General features: G+C 32.2%; 1 protein-coding gene across 1 annotated transcript in view; it reads left to right on the top strand.

Annotated features, from left to right (window-relative positions):
- unc80 (unc80, NALCN channel complex subunit) overlaps positions 1–16,831 on the top strand; it is a gene marked incomplete in the record, with an annotated part of 366,946 nt that extends 350,115 nt beyond the window's left edge. Inside the window, 3 exon segments of the mRNA XM_081749034.1 lie at positions 471–590; positions 3,038–3,189; positions 9,543–16,831. Of these exon segments, the coding sequence (XP_081605160.1) occupies positions 471–590; positions 3,038–3,189; positions 9,543–10,148 (878 nt within the window).
- Positions 16,832–20,067: the final 3,236 nt, after the last annotated feature.

Raw genomic sequence — 20,067 nt, 5'->3', positions numbered from 1 at the left:
CTAGTGTCCTCCATATACTACCTTCGACTAAAATTTCATTTTTTTAATTTATTCTCCAGGAGTGTTCTTAAATATATGGAGTTTCACAAGAAATACTGACTGCAAAAAGTGTAACTTAACTATTTTACGAACAAAAACATCAGTGAGATTGAAATATAGATAATGCTAACAAGTAACTTTTAAATTAAAATTAAAAAGTGAAAATATAATCTTTGGAGAAATTTTATTTGCCGTTGAATAAGAATATAAAACTTCATAATACTTTGTATTTTCTATTGAGAGTTATTCAATGATTCCAGTTTAGTATGATACTCTAAATCCTCTTTTTCCTTAGCAACTAAAGAGGCCCCTTGTCTTATATACTTTGAATATTTCCACATTATTCAAATTTGTAAACATTGACTCGCTGTCCTTGTGTCGTTCACCATCAGTTGTTGTTCTCATAGTTATTCTGGTGTGGCATGTTTCAGATTTGTCCCAACAGTCTTCTAGTGATGAGCGTAAATTGACTCAAAAAACCGCTTTTTTACCTCAACAAAAGGCCTCCAAACTTCGCTTTGTATCTTCTGTAGAGTATAGATACTCTTCAGGTAAATGCTTTGATTCTAGATCTGCATGAGTTTCTTTTCAGTCTATATTTCTTTTAATGCTTATTCTATTCTTTTACTGCATGATAATGGTTGCCATAACGCATTCACAATTTTCTACGTTTTCGTTCGTGTGTTGCATGCAATTTTCCTTAACGGAGCCAGTTTTAATGTTCCAATATAATTGCAATTACTAATTTTTCATTCATACATATATTATTTGATTTCAGGATATAAATAAGGTACCTTATTTTTTAATAGTTTTCAATTAATTTTATTAAGAAATTATATTAATGGTGTTTGCAATATTTACTGTTGTGTAATACTTATAATTTGATATTAATTTATCTCAACCCTTATTATTTTTATACGTTTAGAGACTAATAAATGTATGTATAACATAGAAAGGAATAATATATGCTTGTTGGATTTCATTCTGACAACGTAGATAAGGAAGCAGTTATTTACATACAGGGTTAGCATAAACGATTCATTCGTTTTGAAAAGGCTATATTTTCAAAAGTATTACACTTGCACACATGAAATATGTACGAAAAGAATCACAAACTCACCAAATTTGTACACCCTCTACAAATGTTTACCAACATGTGTCCCTTCGGTGAGACGACACTCCAGACGATACTGGACGTCTTTTTTACTTGTGTTCTTTCCATTTTCGGCAGATACTAATCTCGTACTGCCACATTTCCACATCCGATCGGAAAAAATAATGGACTCGTTCTGCTACACAATAAACTTGGTGAGTTTGTGGTTCTTTTTATATACCTTTCATATATATACGTGTAACACTTTTGAAAATATAGCCTTTTCAAAATGAATAAATCATTTATGATAATCCTGTATTTTTAAAGTTTGCTTCACTAATAACGGGTATTGTGTACAAAATAGCTAACAATTGACAAAGTAAACGAATTTTTATTTCTTAACATAGAGAACTAAGAAAGCGTTTAGTATCGTTACCACAATTACTATAGTCTCTTAAGTAGAATATATGAAGAGTTAAAGCCACAGTAAACCATTACATATTTAGGAGAAAGAAAGAATCTAAAACTAATGTCCTCCGCGTACCACATTCGTATAAAATTTCGTTTTTATTTTTAATTTATCCTCCAGGAATATCCCTAAATATATGGAGTTTAAACAAGAAATACATAATCAGAACATGATAATTTTGATCGCAGATAGAGATTTTTTACTCTGGTTGTCAATAAAAAAATACCATACGTAAAAAGTCCTAACAATAACAGAATGTTAGCTAAAAGTATTCAAACGTTCCTGCACCTAGATTTTTTAAGCGTTTACCTTGAGCTTCAAGCTTTCACGTTTTCACAGGCGTTACGTGATAAGAACATGATAATTTTGATCGTAGACACAGATTTTCTACTACGGCTCTCAACTACAAATGCCATACAATGAAATTTCTGTTAGTAACAGAATATTAGATAAGTATTGAAATGTTCCTACTCTGACATTTTTCAAGCTCTATTTGTGTATTTTCAAATTAAAATTTGAGGTTTATATATGTTTCATATATGTATTATAATAATCGTTTATTCATTAAGTAACGTAAAAATGGTCTAGTTTTAAATTATGCTTTTTTCACGTTCCAGATATAATCAGTATAAATTCCTGTGATTTATTTTTAAAGCATGTATGATATACTAATGAGTGCTTTTTTATTTTAAAGCTTTATGATTTACTTGAATATTTTATGTTTTCGTCATAATTAATAAAACTTTTGCATTCAATTTCAGAAATATAATATATACTTCTTCGTTGGATTGTCAATACATCGTCATACATCATTGGGTTGTATGAGTTTTTTCATAAGAAAGTTTGTTGTTGTTTAATATAACTTAAATATGAAATGTGGTTAACGGTTTGGACACCAAAGATCAACTTAATCAATTATATGTATTAATTTCAAACCATTATATATTACCTTAGTTTCACAAAAATCGAATATTACTTTGAAATCACTTTAGACTAATAGAACTTACCAGTGTTTATAAAGAATACAACAAAAAATGGTTTCCGTGGTATATGCAGAGTTTATCTCATTCCGAAAGTAGTTCTTCGTCTCTTTCTACTTTCAAGTAAACTAAAATGGCGATATTTATTAGGAATCATATGACCAAATATTTCATAGCTATCCTGGTCTTATGCTTAAAAAACACTCTCGTTTGCTTATATAAAATAAGGACAACACAAATCAAACTCGGCAGTTAAACAATATAATTTATATTATCGCATACTTTCCTCTAAGACTTTAACGTAATATCACTTTTGCCCGTACGTGATGTATTTTATATTAAACTGTATCCTGACCTCAACACTAGTATAAAATCTTACGCTATTCTTAATAATTCTATATTAAACAAACATATGATAAACAATGCATTTTATTATTTTGCTATCTACGTGCGCAGGTGAGACATCAACAACTCCTCTTAGTCCTACTAGTCCAGCTGAAGACAGTTCGGGTGAAATGTCTGGGAGGCCAAGACATCGACTACAGCGCCAGAAAGCCCAGAGCAGGAAAACATTCCAATTAAGGAAGAGCAGAAAAGGACCAATCGAGGTAACTACTTTATTTTAATTCTTTAACCCTTTTAAATTTTGGGTTTTTTAAGGTAATTTTTAGGCTTTCAGTCAAGCAGCTACAGTACCAACACTATTGAAGCTAGGATCGTGATTTGTACTTCGTTTCTTTTGTAATAAAGCAGAGTTTCCAACTGCATCAGTCAAATTTCCCTGTTACATACCAAATGCGAGAAATTCCCGCTCAAAGAGGGAGAAAGGTTTTTTTTAAAAAAAAATCCTCTTTTATCGCAAATTCCTCCGCTCAGGTATATGACACGCACATGCGAATGCTACCAAAAAACTTTGCTTCATTGTAAAAATAATGAGGAACGAATAATGTACGGGGAAAAATAGTCTTGACGCTATAGCCGATTTACCAATTTTCCCTCGAGAATACATTTTCAACCAATTTCTATTCAATCTGCTTCAGCATAAAAACTAATCATTGTAGGAACATGAATCGTACCTCGTCTTCTTCGGCATGAATTGGCCTTTTGAACGGTATATTTTGCATATCCCTATCGTGCACCTGAGGGGAGAAAATTTCCCCAAAAGGGAAAGTTTTGTAAAAATCTCTTTTTCGATTTGGGCGGGATTTTCCCGCTTCTGGTACATAATAGGGAAAATTTAGTGCTACATTTGGAAATTATGCTTTATAACGAAACCATCGAGGTACAAACTATGTAAGATTAATAGGGATGCGTCACTAACTTTTTTTTTTTAAAAAAAAAGCTCTAAAATTTACCCTTTTTTAAAAGTCTCCTTCGTTGTTTGCGACGTCACTGCTCCCAGGCATCGCACACGTGACTGCCAAATGCCCATAAAACATGTTCTTTGATGCTTCCATACTTGAATAAATTCAAAAAAAAAAAAAAAAAAAAAAAACCCGGTGTGAAAAGCTTTACTAGAGATTTATAAAGCAAATCCCGAAGGTCGACGCCATGGCCTATATATAGACCAAAAAATTTAAAAGGGTTAACCGCCATTTATTATGAATGTGTGTTCGAAAGGGTTATAAGATGTGTTATTTGTTGAGTATATATCTGAATGATGATAAAAATAAGTAACGGAATAAGCAAACCTATGGGTACCCACAAGGACTAATAGAGGTCATGTTTCCTCTGAGCTCATTCGAAGTGATGGAGATGAAATTGAATGGTTATTAGTGACTAGATTGGAGTCTAGTGGTTAGAGCGTTGGACTCATGTCCGCGTGGTCCCGGGTTCGATTCCCGGCCGGTGCTTCTCAATTTTCGACGTTCACCCAGCGTCGTGAGGTAAACTGGGGAGTCACGTGAAAACAAGTCTAGAAAGCTCCTGACCACGTACTCGTCGCTAAGCTGGACGTAGTTCAGCCGGTCGCTGACAGATGGCGTTAAAGTGGCTTAGATCCTCAATATGGGCTTTTACACCAAGTAGTTTGCTTTGGTTAGTGACTGGATTTTAAACATATTAAAAGAGTTATGTCAAAAATTCTAAAGTTTTGTTTTAAAGGTTTTCATTGGTTCATTATTTCATAAATTATAAATTTTACAGTTTAAAGAATATTCTATTCAATTCTTCATTTTCAGTAAAAATTTAACTTATGTTTCATTTTTTATTCTCCGGAAAAATGTTTGGGGCCATTAACATAAAAGAAAACATGGAAATATCTGGAGAAAGTCTTAGTTCAGTAACAATATGATGCAGCCTGGAATCAAACTCGACTTTATGTTTGAGAGATAAATATCCTACTACTGAACTCTCTGTTTACCTTGTCATTTGATACACTACAGTGTTAAGTGGAAATTCTCTCATCAACTAATGCATTATTATGACCAATAACACATTCTCAGAACCCCCGTTTGGTCTAATGGCTAGCATGCTTGACTTTTGTTTGCGTGGTCCCGGGTTCGATTCCCAGTGAGGGTACAGTTGAACGACCAAAATGGTTCGGATTGCACTATAATATGTATGTAATAAACTGATGTACTGCAATTTGAAAAGTATACAACTTTATGTTGAGTTGGCAATACTATTAATATTGTGGTATTGTAACCAATCAAGTGTCGGGTCACTGTTCGGGCTGCCATTTATTTATAACCATTTCGTCGTCTCTGTTCGGGCTGCTATTTATTTATAATCGACTAATAATAATAGTCTGTCCTCCGTGGTCCTGGCAATGGGTATTTGCTGGAGACCTGGACTTACCTGAGTAGGACGTTAAAGGACCTCTGCAAGAAGGGATTACAAATTATTTGCAAATCGCTCGTCGGTCTCAATGATGAGATGAGCATTAGGCGCCGAGAGGTTCGGATGTCTCGTCTGGAAAACCTCACGGACGATCTGTACGCATCCAGACCATAACGTACATAAACATCATTCACACACCAACGAAAACATATTGGATTAAATAAAACTATACTTATTTATTAGAATACTATTAAAAGAGGAACGAAGAGAAATGATCACAACACTAAATACATATATAATTATTTTCGTTATCACAATCGCACTTTACCTTTTCAATGCACTGTAGCCCTTTATCACTTTGATATATATATATATATATATATATATATATATATATATATATAAGATTATAATTCAGATTTCACTATAAAGGCTTTTCTCACATCATTGACGCACTTGGGAGATTAGCACTGGGGAAAAATTGTCGGGATAATCCCACGTTGCAATCCATTTGCTGCTCCAAACAATCCTGAAGAATTGAGATGAGTCTTCAGCAAAATAAGTCTTCAATGTGGAATGCTAATGTTGGAGGGCGCGTTTATAACTTACATGTACGCACAAGGTATGTGAACTTCGGACTTCACTAGTTGGGGCTAGCCGTAAGAAAACGTCCTTCACCTGCTAATAGCTTGTGCCCCTTAACACAAAATCATACTTGATTCCCGACGCGACGTGCGTGGTGGCTGTACACAATTCCGGAGTCAAACTCCTCGAGCACAAAGGTTCGAGATACAAGCTGCAATGGTTCATTGAAGAATTGAGTGACAGTTCATTCTAAAAACCACTCAGTTAAATCACCTGTATTCACATGCAAACAGAATACGGAATAGAATCTGTGTTAATTTTAGTCCACTGGCTACGACGCACGAGACATTGCGCTAACTCGGGCGTGTGAAAGTACAGATAAGGAACTGAAAAAGCAATGTGACTAGCGTCACTCTGATCACTTGAACATCTGGTCAGCTAGTATTTCCATAAATGATTAAAGAAAGCACTTAATTCAGTTTCAAATAACTGCAGAATATATACTGTGCATATTAATAAGTCAGGGAGAAACACTGAAAAGGTTCGTCGCTCACTGAAAGGTTCTCACCAAAAGGCAATGTTTTAAATATATGTATGAGAAAATAATGAGAAACTTCTTTGTCCAGTTACGTGGGAAGGAAGCAATTCTCACCGAAAAAAGAACTTATTTGCATCGCAGAATAGAGTATAAATCGAAAAAACAATCACTGTCTTTACGAAATATACAGATCGTCCACAAAAAATACTTCTATAACCTGGTGGCGGTTATAGTATAACAAAGCATGCCAAGTCCTGTCTCCCTGTGATATTTGCATGGCATAAAATTTAAGCTTTTTTTTGTCCTTTAGTTTAAAAGTTAGAAGGGCGTATCGTGATAAATGGTCCACTATTTATATAATTTAGCTATTTTTTTATTAATATAATTCGTTATCACATCATTGCATTCCTGTCAAAGTTATCTTCTCCGTGTTTAGTTCCGTCTCTCTTTTAATCTGATATAAAATACTTTGAATACAGTTCTTTCAATGCTCGACAAAAAAATCTTAATATGTTGAATATTTACTTTGAAGTGCACAAATCCTTGGAAAGTATAAAACGCAGCAGTTTTATTACTGAATATTGTATTGATTACTCTCAATTGTTAACATGTAAGCTAGCTTGATGATTACCATAGACTATATATACACACACATTACACTGTCGTCTGATCGTATATTTTAAAGCAGTGATCGCCAAACCGTCGATCGCAAATTACTAGTAGCTCGCGGGGCCATTTTCGGTAGATCACATTAACGCTTCGTTTGGCTAACCTTGATTCCTCCACTGAGCTGACGCTAAGGACAGGGGGCGCTGACGACAACAACTGCTTGTTTCTCCCACGCAACTATCACTGTGATCCTTATCTCACAGTTAATTGTATACGCGTGGGGTTATGCATGTTATGTTTTTCATTTGTATATTAGACATTTACTAACTTGGATAGTTTGATTTCATTTTTACTAGAAATGTAAGTTTAGGGGCAATAAACAAATGTAAGATTTTTTTTAAAAAAAAGTTGGTAGTTCTTTTGCTTGGTAGCTCGCAGTAGGATTTAAAAAGGGTAGCTCAGAATCTTCATAAGTTTGGCGACCACTATTCTAAAGTCTACCAGTCTTATTTATTTATTTAGTTTAGTTTAGTTTACAAGAAGTTAGATATTTTACGTATCTGCAATATAAGAAGAAAAAGAAGTATGTAAAGCAGCAATCAATATAGCATGAGAATGGAGATCAAACTCTATCCCTAAAAGTCACGGTAAGAGACACAAATATATCTAAATATATAGAAACAACGTCAGCTTCAAATTATAAATGTGTATTCCTTACCAACCATAAGATTTTCATTTATTTCTTGAGTTTTTTATATATCACATACGGAGACTGACACTCAATGCTGTACTCTAGTCAAAAAATTTCACGTGGCTAGCAACATCAATTTACAACATTTGTAAGGCAAACAGTGTGAAATGGTTATCTTAATTCATTGGTGTTACAAAGACATTGATATTACACATTTGTTGCTCCACCTGATTTTTAAATAATTATTGTATATCTGAACTAGATTTTTTTTTTTTAGAGAGAGTAGTAAGAGGAGTCTTATTGGTCTATTAACTCAGAGTTCACAACTGACGCATTCTGTTTATGAAGAATATAATGTGTTTACCTCAGTGCGCTACTATGCTAAATCTATTCCAAAAGTGTTTCGATGGTCATTATCATAATTTAATCGGCGAATGTTCCTGCTTATAGTATACATATCCTTATTTCACATATTAGTCTCATCATTTCAGTCGTACAATTCTGCTAACTGTAAAATTTTAGTCCACTAAATAATAGGTGTTATAAAGTGAGTAATTATACATCTCTCTTGTATACATGACATTTACGTACGAGCCTTTGTCTTCTGGTTTTTCACTTTCACTGCAAATTTTCACAACTATCATCCCAGATGAATAGAATTGTTCACTACGTATTAAAATATTAGACATGCTAAAACTGAGAAAGAAAATATTGAAATGTTTTACTTACACATTTACTCTACCACTGATTCAAGTTTTGCGCATTGGATGTCAGAGTTACTAGGTCATGTCGAAAAGCTAATTTTATTGGAAAGGCTCAATTTTCGTAATAACACTGAGGAATATTGAAGATGTAACTGACTGATGTAAATTTGTTATTGTTTATTGTAAATCTTTCATACAATGCTAATTTAGAATACTTAAATTATTATTTCTATTCATGAACATTCTCTCTTGGTGAAATATTGTCGATGATGTTATATCATTGTTTATTTAGATTGTCTTTGTCTAAATTCAACTCTGAGTTCTTTTCTCTAATAAAATACAATTCATAAAGAAAATATCCAGAAATGATGCCATTTGTTAGAACAAAAATGAAGGAAAATGGATTTTTGGAAAAATAACATTGTTTAAAATACACTTATCTGTTTTTAAAAGTAATACAATCATGATTTTAGTTCTTCGACCCTCCCCTCCCGTCCTTCCAAAAAAAAATTTCGTGCGTTCCAAAGTTATTTAATGATTTCAATTTTAGTAGAAGTCGTTAAATCAGGAAAGCTTAAAACTCTTGAGTGTGAAAGATATGATGTAATACTTCGTGTATGTGAATTCTAATTATAGACAACGGCATTTAATTTACCATGTATTGGTTTAAAACTCTGGCATTCTCTTTTATGCATTATTTTATGTTCATAAATTAGTATTTTCTATTCTTTAATTTAGTAATTCAAATTTGACAGTAAAATGTGTGTTCCACTTTAAGTTTACTTACTAATTTCAACATCTTGAGACTATATTCAATATTAACTAAACTTATTCCTATTTTCCCTCATCTCGCAAGAATTATAAGCATATTTAGAAGTCGTTTGTAATGGTAGCTAATTCTTTTCTGATTAGAAGAATAAACTTTCGGAGCACGTCTCTAGTATTTCCATCTCCTCGTGCTGCTCTATCACGGGTCTATTATACTAATACTTCGATAATAATCCCTTATACTAAAGTAGATCTTATTTGATAATAACTATCTTTTTCTTATAGGTATCACATATCAAAATTGAACCACAAGAATTACCGAAAGTGAGCGGAAAGAAGCCGCCAATAGAAGAACCTATGGAATTGTCCGTGACAGGAATACCAGATAGTGAATTGACACAATCAAAATCTAGACAGACAGAGCATCAACAACAACAGCAGCATCAACAACAACAACACGTCGCGCCATTACGGCAACCACAAGAAATTTCATGGGACGAGGACAGTGCAATTTCGCAAACTTCAAGCACATCAGGTTACAGAGAAAGCTTTGGTACGGCTGAAAGGTATAGCTTATTAATGTTAGAACAGTTGGAGAGTCCTCCACCACCACATCTCTCAGGAGGAAGTGTTCGATTAACTACTTCTCGTCCTCGCTCTCCGCCACTTGCCTCGCCAGACTACCACGATCTACCATCAACGAGTAGTGCTTCTCATGATGCACCGAATTACAGCAGCCCTAGAGAAACAGTGGCTGACGCAGAAGGTAGTTCTGCAGAATCATTGAACAGTGGAGAAGAGGCTGCGCTGTTAAGGAGGAGTGAAAAAACAGGATCTCAGCATTCTTTACTAATGGTATTCGAAACCCAAGACGAAGATACTTTGATATAAATTCATTGTCTTACTTGTCGTAGTAAAAGCCGAAAGAGCACCATTTTGGAAACTCAATAGTGTACGGAACTCAATTTTATGAATAATACGAATAAATAGATTTTGTAGTAAACATTTGCAATAAAGAAACACAAACAAATTATCCAGCACAATTTTAAAACCAAATTGTTTCTTATTTCGAAAAGATTCTCTTCTTCACAAGGATTTCGGTTTTATCAAACACTGATGTCTGTGTATGCCTGTAAGTTATTTGTGAAGTAAAGCGTTTGGTCACAATATAGAAGCTTCAGATCTTTTAAAATTAATTCATATTTTAAATAATTTTGAGTATTAGTACTTCAAAGCAAGCGTATCTTGTTTACCTTGGCTACAGGTGCAAAATAGTTGCGTAAAATATACTATATGCATTTTATTGTCTTTTTATTTCTTTATTTTAGTTATAAATCACATGAATATGCCATGTAGACTAATGGAGACTAAACTTAATTGCGTCGATAATGAAACCTAGGAACCTGGGTACTAAAAGTATGGCAATAATCATTCTGCCATTTGAAAGTTATAGATATTACATACTAATTTCATGTGATATGATACACGTTTACATCAACTAAATTAATAAGAATTATTACTTTGAAAGTACGAAGATTTTTATGTCACTTGTTAAAATTCAATCTTTGTTCAAGAATATATTGAATGTTATACCTTAATAGACTGAAATAGTGATGACGTCATTTCCTCACCGTTACCATGGTGATCGCCATTTTGTTTTCTATACAAACCTGAGTGTAAAGTGAATGAATGTTGTGTAGTTTCATGTACGTAGGAACAATGGTTGTGAAATTATTTAGAATTTTTAAATACTTTGAGGACGAAGTTGGTGGAAAAAGGTAAAAATTCTCTTGAATCAAATCACTTGTCTTCCGTTATGTATGATGGTGAATTTAAATATTTAAGAGCAGGGGCGGCTTCAAGATTTTAATTTTGGGTAGGCCCTCTCCCTCACTTTCTGACACATGTACACATTTGATTGATTAATGACAATAGGAAATTACTTTTACAGTAGTGGTTGATGTTATTTGTTAAATAATTATCTACCATTAATATAAATAGTGGAAAATATATTTACTCTTTATTGTATCTTTTAGCGTTTATGTATTTTTTAAAATTTTTGGGTAGGCCCGTGCCTACCCGCTAAATCCGCCACTGTTTAAGAGGCAGAGTGAAGGCAAGCATGAAGAACAAAATGTATAAAGTAGAGGTGAGTTTGTATTCGTTATTTGTTGATATAAATGCTTCGATATATTGCACAAAAGTGGAGTAAACCTTATGTAAACATTGTGCTGATTTGTCTGTATTTTACACTTGTGTATTCTGATCGAACCAAACTTGCTCATTTATTTTGCCTTAGTAATTTTATGTTTAGAATTAAGAATTTTATGTTGCTTACAGATGATCTAAAATCTTTAGTAAAGAATTCTAGGATATTGCTTGTTCCATTTCTGCTTAATTACATTATTGTTAGTGCATATGTCAGGCGTGCAGATTACAAACATGGTAACCATTTTGAAAATAAAAATTAACATAATCCCCTTTGTGTAAAAACATCTTAGTGCATGCCCGTTAACTGGTACAGATTTATAATATGCTTCGGCAAGCTGGTATGCCATAAAAATGGTCATTTCCTGCATAAAACTTACCTACCGGTACTAAGTGGACACTACAAGCCAGCTATAGATTTGTTGTTGATTCTTAAGACATCGACGTAGACCTATAGTTTAACGTAAAATCCACCGTAATGCTTTCACATCTCAACGTTCCCATCAGGAATCAAACCCAAAATTCGCGAGGTAGATTTTCATATATTCCGGTTCAAATCAAAATGAAAAAATAAACCGAAGTACGATATGAAAAGAAAATTTCATATGGAACGTAAACTTACGCTGATTTCATTTTAATACTTGCCAATACTTAATTTTCTCTCTATGAAGCAAAATATTACTTACCTAATTACTTTTTATCATCTCCTTTTTTCTGCTTCATTCATGGGACATCTAAAAAAATACAAATATCCCTTTCGCTATAATGTTCACAATCAGTACATAACACATCACCATTTTTGCGTAATTTCTCAGCCTTCACTCACTTTTGTATAGAAAATAAAATGGCAATCACCATGGCTAGGAAAAGGATGGGACGTCACACTATTTTAGTCTATTGCAGTCAGACTTTAACACTAAGACTTTTTTGTGTGTGAAAATATAAGAATTTGAGGATACTTTCTTCTCTGAATTAAAGTTATAGTAAGTATTATTTTGCTTGAAGAGAAACTTCTAACATCAAGATACATTAAACACCTCATATGAGAATTTAATTTTTCTATATATTTAACACATCATTTATGGTTTATACTTATATAATTAAATAACAGAGAATTTGTCCCTAATATATTACTAACGATTAAGAAACATTACTATATAGCCTAAATTATTTTCACGTTAGACAGAGAAAAGTTGAATGAAAAATATTTTCTCTTTATTTCTTTAAAATTCAATGTTGAAATTGACAATCTTACCACTTTCTTACATTTCGCATTTTTGTTGTTCGAATTATATGAAAATAAATACAATATTTACTAGTAAATGTTAATATAGACTTCGTCAAATTAATTTATCTTTTTTTCCTTTGTAAATGCTTGTCATTTTAGCATATCTTTGCGTAGGAACAAGATCAACTTGATAAAAATAAACTATATTATAAGACATAATGAAATGTATTTCTATGCTGATGCACGATCATTTGACTTGAAGTTTTTGGTCATTTAATTTGAATATAAAAAAATAGCAATAAAAATTCTACTGTGCAATCCATTAATTACTATTCATATAAATTAATATTTTTGTGAAATAAAATATTTATAAGATCACGGAAATATAAAAACGCACATTTACAGCTCAAGTTGGGCTGCAGATTTTTCTCCTTGCTCACATTGATAATTGAGACACATATGTATAAAACATGTTACTGTAAACATAACAAATGTGTATGATTCTCACAGAACGATATCGTGACAGAAAATCATTATTACAATGTACGTAATAAAGAAATTTTACTAATATTCTGAATGTTTATCATTGCTTAATAGTAAACCTGATCCTTGTGGGGAAGAATAATATAGTACGTATATATTTCATTAAAGAAATAAGAGTTATACTATTTACTCAAAGTATCTTCATTAATTTTATAGTTCAAGAAAAAATATATATCTAAGAGAAACAGTACTCAACAAGGGAGTCAGAAAGAGAAGCAAAGTACACAAGTCATATATAGCAAGGCATACAAGTCATATGTACATATGTGATCAGAAAGGTGTGTTTAGTATTATACATTATATTGATGTATGAAAGCCAAAGGACTGACTTTTATAACAAGTAGCCTAGTTATATTTATTTGTAAAACTTATTTGAGACTGTTGTGAGTATTTGTATCTATATGGATGTTTCCTTATTGCTAGAAGTTTATCTGTTAAAGTTAAGAAACTATTATAATGGTGTTAAGCTGTCAAAGGTATTTTGTTTAAAATAGTATATATATATTTCTATAAAAGGAAGTTGATTAATTGGTTACATATTTAAATAATTTTGCTAGACATGTATAGCTAGTGTTGCAGTAAGCTCAGTTATTAAAGAAAAAAATAGTCTACTTTAAATTTTATTTTAAGAATGATTAATTGGAGTGGGATAAAAAAAAATTAGTTCATTTTTTTTATGGAAAAAATATCCTATATTATTTGTATTGATTACAAATGAAAAGAAAAGTAAAATAACGACTCTTGTCATTCGGAAGATTGGAGAGGCAAATATCTGGTAACAAAAAAAATTAGCACAAAGATGTAAATACAAATTTTCCTACATTTCACTTTTGAATAAAACTACTACTGAGAAACGAGAAATAATAAGTACGTTCCAAAGAAAGATAAAGACGTTTTTAAATTATTTTGGCATAGTGTATATGTTAACATTTATTTTAAATATTAATTATTCTGTGACAGTTACCTAAGAAGTGAAGAAGGAAGTAGCATTGTTGTAATTATTTTGGTATTAAAGTAACATGAGTAAGAAAAATAAGCTTTATATGTGGGGATAGTCCAAATGAAAATAAACGTTGATCTCGACAATTCCAGGCGCAGAAAGAATGCGCTAGTTACTTTAATTAGTTTTTTATTATTCTAGCTTTATTTTCTAGTTATTTTTAATCGTGGTGGCAATCATACATAGAAAAAATATATTTATTTGCCATTATATAAGAATATTTAACAACTATAGGTGTTAAAATAAATGGATTCAATTTGAATATTTATATCTAAAATATAGAGAATCCACTAAAATGTATTTTTAGGGAGTTTCTTCATAGTTAACTAAAATTATTGATTTTAGTTCCAAAAATAATTATTAAATATGATCTTATTAAAGATAAATTTACATGTACTTTTGTTGCACATGTAAAGTCTTTTAATGTGACAAACAAACTGCAAGAATTTGTTTTGGAAGTTGCATTTATTTATTTATTCAGGATATTTATTTATCCTGAATTAATTTTATATTAATAATTTGTCTCGATCACCAATTTTCTCTGTTTGTAGAACATTTTTAAAATTATAACGTGATGGTCTAACATTTGAAATATTGATGTTAGAATGTCCTAAATAATTTACACCAGATTACTTGGTATATTAGCGAGGTATATAACATCACCCACCACGAGAACATTATTATTTCTTCAAATAATTTTATAGTGGGCAATTCTTACAGCAAATAAAAATCATGATGCTAACCAATATTTTGTGTACATTGTATTTAACTAAATTTATTCATTTGGTTTCTTAGCTGTAAATAATTTCATATATTGTACATTGTACAAGGCTTTTCTTTTAAAGAATATCTGCTTTTCATACTAAATACTGTCGTTAGTAATAATCATTGATTGTTTATTTAATATCTAGGTTATTTAGACTCAATAGTTCACAGGAAATCTAAGAACAGGTAAATTCACAGAATAGGCATTCGAAATTTGGAACTACATAAAATACAATTTTAATATTGACAATCAACGGCGATCGAAGTTCTTTTAAAATTGACTACGAAATATTTATAGCGAAAGGCTTACATACGTACATAAATATGCATTATAGTGTTGGCGATTAGATATTTATATTGTTGATATTAAAATATTGAGGCTTCCAGTGATAGTTTCGTATTGTTGATCATTGTTGCAAAAACCAAAAATTCAACACTTTCTTTTATCAGTGACTATGATACTGTTATGTCAATAAGAAAATTCTATCACTAAAATTTTCAAGATTATAGTGAAACATATTCTATTAATTTGACGAAAATATTAAAATGCTATTTGTTGGAGTAATGAAAGATAAATTTTACTTAGCTTACATCTATTAATTTTGGTAATTTTTTACTTATACATTTTACATACTTAAACATAAATTATAATACAAAGATAAACGTTACTCTATTATAAAGGAGTTATTATTATAATGTTTACTGGATTAATTATTATAGTAACAACTCTAGTATTCTTAATTCTAGTATTTTAAAGTCTTTTCATGCATTATGGCACTGTACGTCGTTCGTAAAATTGTTTGATTTAATTTTAAAGATCTACAAGATATAATTTTGGGTAAGCAAATGACAAAATTTCGAAGGCCTTGTTGTTAAGTTGAAGCATATGAGAATAACATATACTGATATATATAAATGGACAAAACTATTGCAAATTTTATTTACATTTTACAAATTAAATATAGCTTTATGTATTCTGTGAAAAATTTTTGTTCTATTATATCTGCTGCCATATCTGTATACTATATTGTGTAGTATATTTTTCTACAAGTTCATAAACATAGGAGCAGAAAATTCCTAAAAGTTAACAGGGTTTAAATACAATTTCATTAACTAATTTTAATAAGCGGTAGTAAAGTTTGTCATATGTTTGCAGCAGTGAATATAGTACTAGAAGATAGTAATTCTAATGTGATTGAGTGCATGAAAATTAAAATAAAACGTACTATAACCATAATTAAAATGATAATCTTTATTACTATTAAAAACAGTTATTTTTTCACGATTTTCTGCGAATCGTCATCCTTCTAATAACTTCTATCGGAAAGTTCCGAGATTGTGATACGTCGATTTTCACGAACTTTTCTGAACGAGTTCATCAATGTCTACTGCTCTTCGTCATGAATGTTTGTTCGTCCACTCTTAAATGATCAAACCCATTCACGAACAACTCCTTCACTCATCACACTTGGTCTATGCCGGCACAAAGTTCTCGATGTATAACTGCTACCGAAAATTGTTTTACCGTAAGAAAACGTATAACAGCTCGAACTTTGCACTTTGCGGAGTTTTCTATTGCAGCACACATTTTGAGACGCTACAAAAATGGAAATAGTGACCAGACAACTTTCACTCTACCACAGTTGGATGCAGACCGATCTATCGCGCACGTCTGTGGTAGCATTGGCCCCAATACTTCAGCAATCGGAGGTTACTTTCCGAATGCGCCTCGTATGTCCTTCCGTCATAACATTCTAGCACAACATTCAGTATTATCAACTGTCATACTAACCAGACGATTTTGTTAGTATTGCGTTTCTTTTCTATACTCCAATGATAAAACATTTAGTCATGAAAGCTAAGTGCCTATTTAGTACTTTTAGCTTTTTCTTATTCATAACTATCATGCAAGTAATCTATTTTGATTTGTATTATTGCAATAAATGATAAAATGGCAACAAAGAGTCCTCATTTATACTCCATAGTGAATTGTCTTTTTATTTTGAAATCTTGTTTGAATTAGTGATTGAAAGAAGCAAGTAAATGCTTATCAATGATATATAATCGCTTATGTCATCAAGTAAAGGCGGACAGGTGATGGGAGTACTCTCCCAGTCTATTAATTCCATTCTAATTCGTAATCAAGAAATTATTCTACTAAAGTATCTGTGTCATTCGGTCGATGTTAAATGCAATGTCAAAGATGTATCCTCTGTTTGTACTAGGGTCTTTGGTCATTCTTCTCAACATGGTACAACACTACAAACCAAACATTCTCGAATAGAAGTGCTTTCTGTACAGACATAGTCTAATTTTGTATGAGAGTTTGTGCTCCCAGTTGTTTTAGCATGTAAGAATTTGAGAATATTTACTCTTCACTCTACACTGTTGTTGCAATTGAAAACACAACAAAATCAAGCTAACGTTGTAATGTCCAAACGAATCTGGAATGAATTACTTTTAACACGTTTTAGTTTGTAACTCGATAGAGTTCCAATCTGACATTCTCTGCAATCTGTACTACTATACTACTGCAGATAGCAGTTCAGAATGTGTATACAATATGTACTCCATATCTGGCTGTAATTGACATAAAATCCATCTGTTCAAAGTAAAGTTTCGCCTTCTTCCCTAGAGAGTACTTAAATGCACAATTCTTTTATTTCTCACTATCAGGATGCCACGAAGCACCAATTTCATCATGTTCGGTTACCCCACCAAAATGTAACCCGAATTCAACCCACCTTAGTATATATAGTACATATATAGTATATGTACAATATAATATGTTAAAAGCTATAATCTCAAATAATTTCCAATTAGTCTTTGGTTTGAAATAACCAAACGAAATGTTTCGTCACAATTTAACATACTGATAATGTGAAAGTGTTGAATTTTGACTGAGTTATTTTTAGCAACAGAAATCACTAAGTTTGTCCAAAATTTGTTGTGTCTGCGCGCAAATATTTGTAATATAAATGAATATATATTGACGTTGTGCTTATGATGTATATTTTTTTGTGCAGAGAAATATTCTTGATGTTATTAACAAGTAACGGTTATGTAAAATGTCTCCTATGTACACATATGGTTGAATAATTTCAAAATTGTATGTAAAAAGAAAATTAAAATTAAGATGCACGCTTTTTACTATTTGACTTTTTCTTTCTTACTTAACATTGTTCACACCAAAATCTGAACAAAATGACTCAAGTGTCAATGTGAATAGCAAACCATTTTATTGGAGGTAAAGAATGTCGATTTCTTCCACAAATAAATTTACCTTTTGATGTTTGCTACTGTAAATTTCTTGAACTGATACAACTATTGCTCTCTATGTCCTTGGACTGCTGTAATCGGAGAAAAAATTAAATGAAATCTTATGTCCCTCGCTTATGCCGGATGGGCTAAAGGAGACGGTGATGATGAGAAATGAATGAAATGGTGGAATAAAGAAAGTGGGAGAACCTCAAGAAAACCCACGAACACGGTGTTTGTCCACCACAGAGTTCACTTGACGCGAGCTAGGAACGAACCAGGGACCCCAGGCACCAGAGGTGAACGTTTTGCCACTGAGCCACCGCGGCTCCCAATCGGAGAAAAGAGGAGGGACACATAAACTTTTAAAACATTGTCAAAAGCTATAAATAAGTGATTTATCCATACCCATAGCATCTTTAACACACCAATTTCCCTAATGAAATTTCATGTGATGAGGAAGATGGTATATTCTGTAGATAGTAATTGTTCGAATAGAAGAAGAGTTTCTAAATTTATGTTACATGGCATATAAATAACCTAAACGTCTTTTGAGCGATAGGAAAATAGTGAAGTAAGTAATGTATTTCGTACATAAATTTAAGTCTCTGTTTGAAGTGAAAATCCTTTAGTTTTACATCCCATGATTATGCCGGCTAGGCTAAGGGAGACGATGATGGTCAGAAATGGATGAAATGGTGGAATGAAAAAAGTGGGAGGAAACGCGACAACCCTCAGAAAACCCACACACACCGTGTTTGTCCACTAGTTAGCGCGAGCACGTCTCTGAATACTCAGTTCCGATCGTTAATTTTCGCTATAGATTCAACCTCTCGCTTGAATTCTCTCTAACTCTCGCTTTAATTAGCATCCATTTATAAGGACTGATGTTAATATTCCTGGAATAATATGCTTTTATGATTTGTATCCTGTAAGGAAAGGGGGTTGACGGTGAATCAATTATGGTAAAACATCGAAATGAGGTATGCACTTGACAATTTTACGGTGCATTCTACGTGATCTTTGGTTTTGCGATGTTTAGGAATCAATAACTAAATTCGGAAGAAAAGGGCGTTCCTTCCTATGAAGATATAAGTTTATGCAAGGACTTAACTTATTGGGAATTTTAAATACAGTGGTCAGCCACCTTTTTGTTTACCATCTAAACTAACTAACTCTATGGCCTACGAAAACCGAAGGTTCAATAGCGCGTTCACAATAACTCTCTACTGACTTTATCCTTAGCCAACTGCATCCAGTTTCTATTTTTATTCCTATTTCTGCGAGATCCATCTTAATATTGTCCTCCTATCTGCGCCTACGTCTTCCTAATGGTAATTTTCCATCCCCTATTAAATTTACATCATCACCATACGCCATAACCTGGTGAATATCATTCAACTCTAGGCCCTAGTTGCTACGTATCTTTAATTTTCCTTATAGCGTACTCCAGGACAAAGTTGAATAATAATGACCACAACGCATCCCCTTCGCCCATTCAGCCCATTTTCGACGTGAAAGATCGTGGACAAAAATTTTCCTACCCGGACTTTACTTTGGAATTCATTTAAACATATCTTAATTAATCTAATTAGGATTTTCGGTATTCCAAATTCTGTAAAAACATTGTACAATGTTTCTCTTCTAAACGAGTCATAAGCCTTTCTAAAATGAATAAATAATTGATGTACCAGGGTATTGCATTCTCATTTCTTTTCGAGAATTTGTCAAATGATAAATATTCGAATCGATAGTTATCGATTTCGTCTAAATCCGCATTAATAATCTCCAACAATTTTTCTGCAGAT

This window comes from Thermobia domestica, chromosome 2 (genome assembly GCF_964235325.1).
Source record: "Thermobia domestica chromosome 2, izTheDome1.hap1.1, whole genome shotgun sequence".
Classification (NCBI taxonomy): Eukaryota; Metazoa; Arthropoda; class Insecta; order Zygentoma; family Lepismatidae; genus Thermobia; species Thermobia domestica.
The sequence above is the reverse complement of the archived record's forward strand: the minus strand, read 5'-3'. Positions and strand labels throughout refer to the sequence as shown.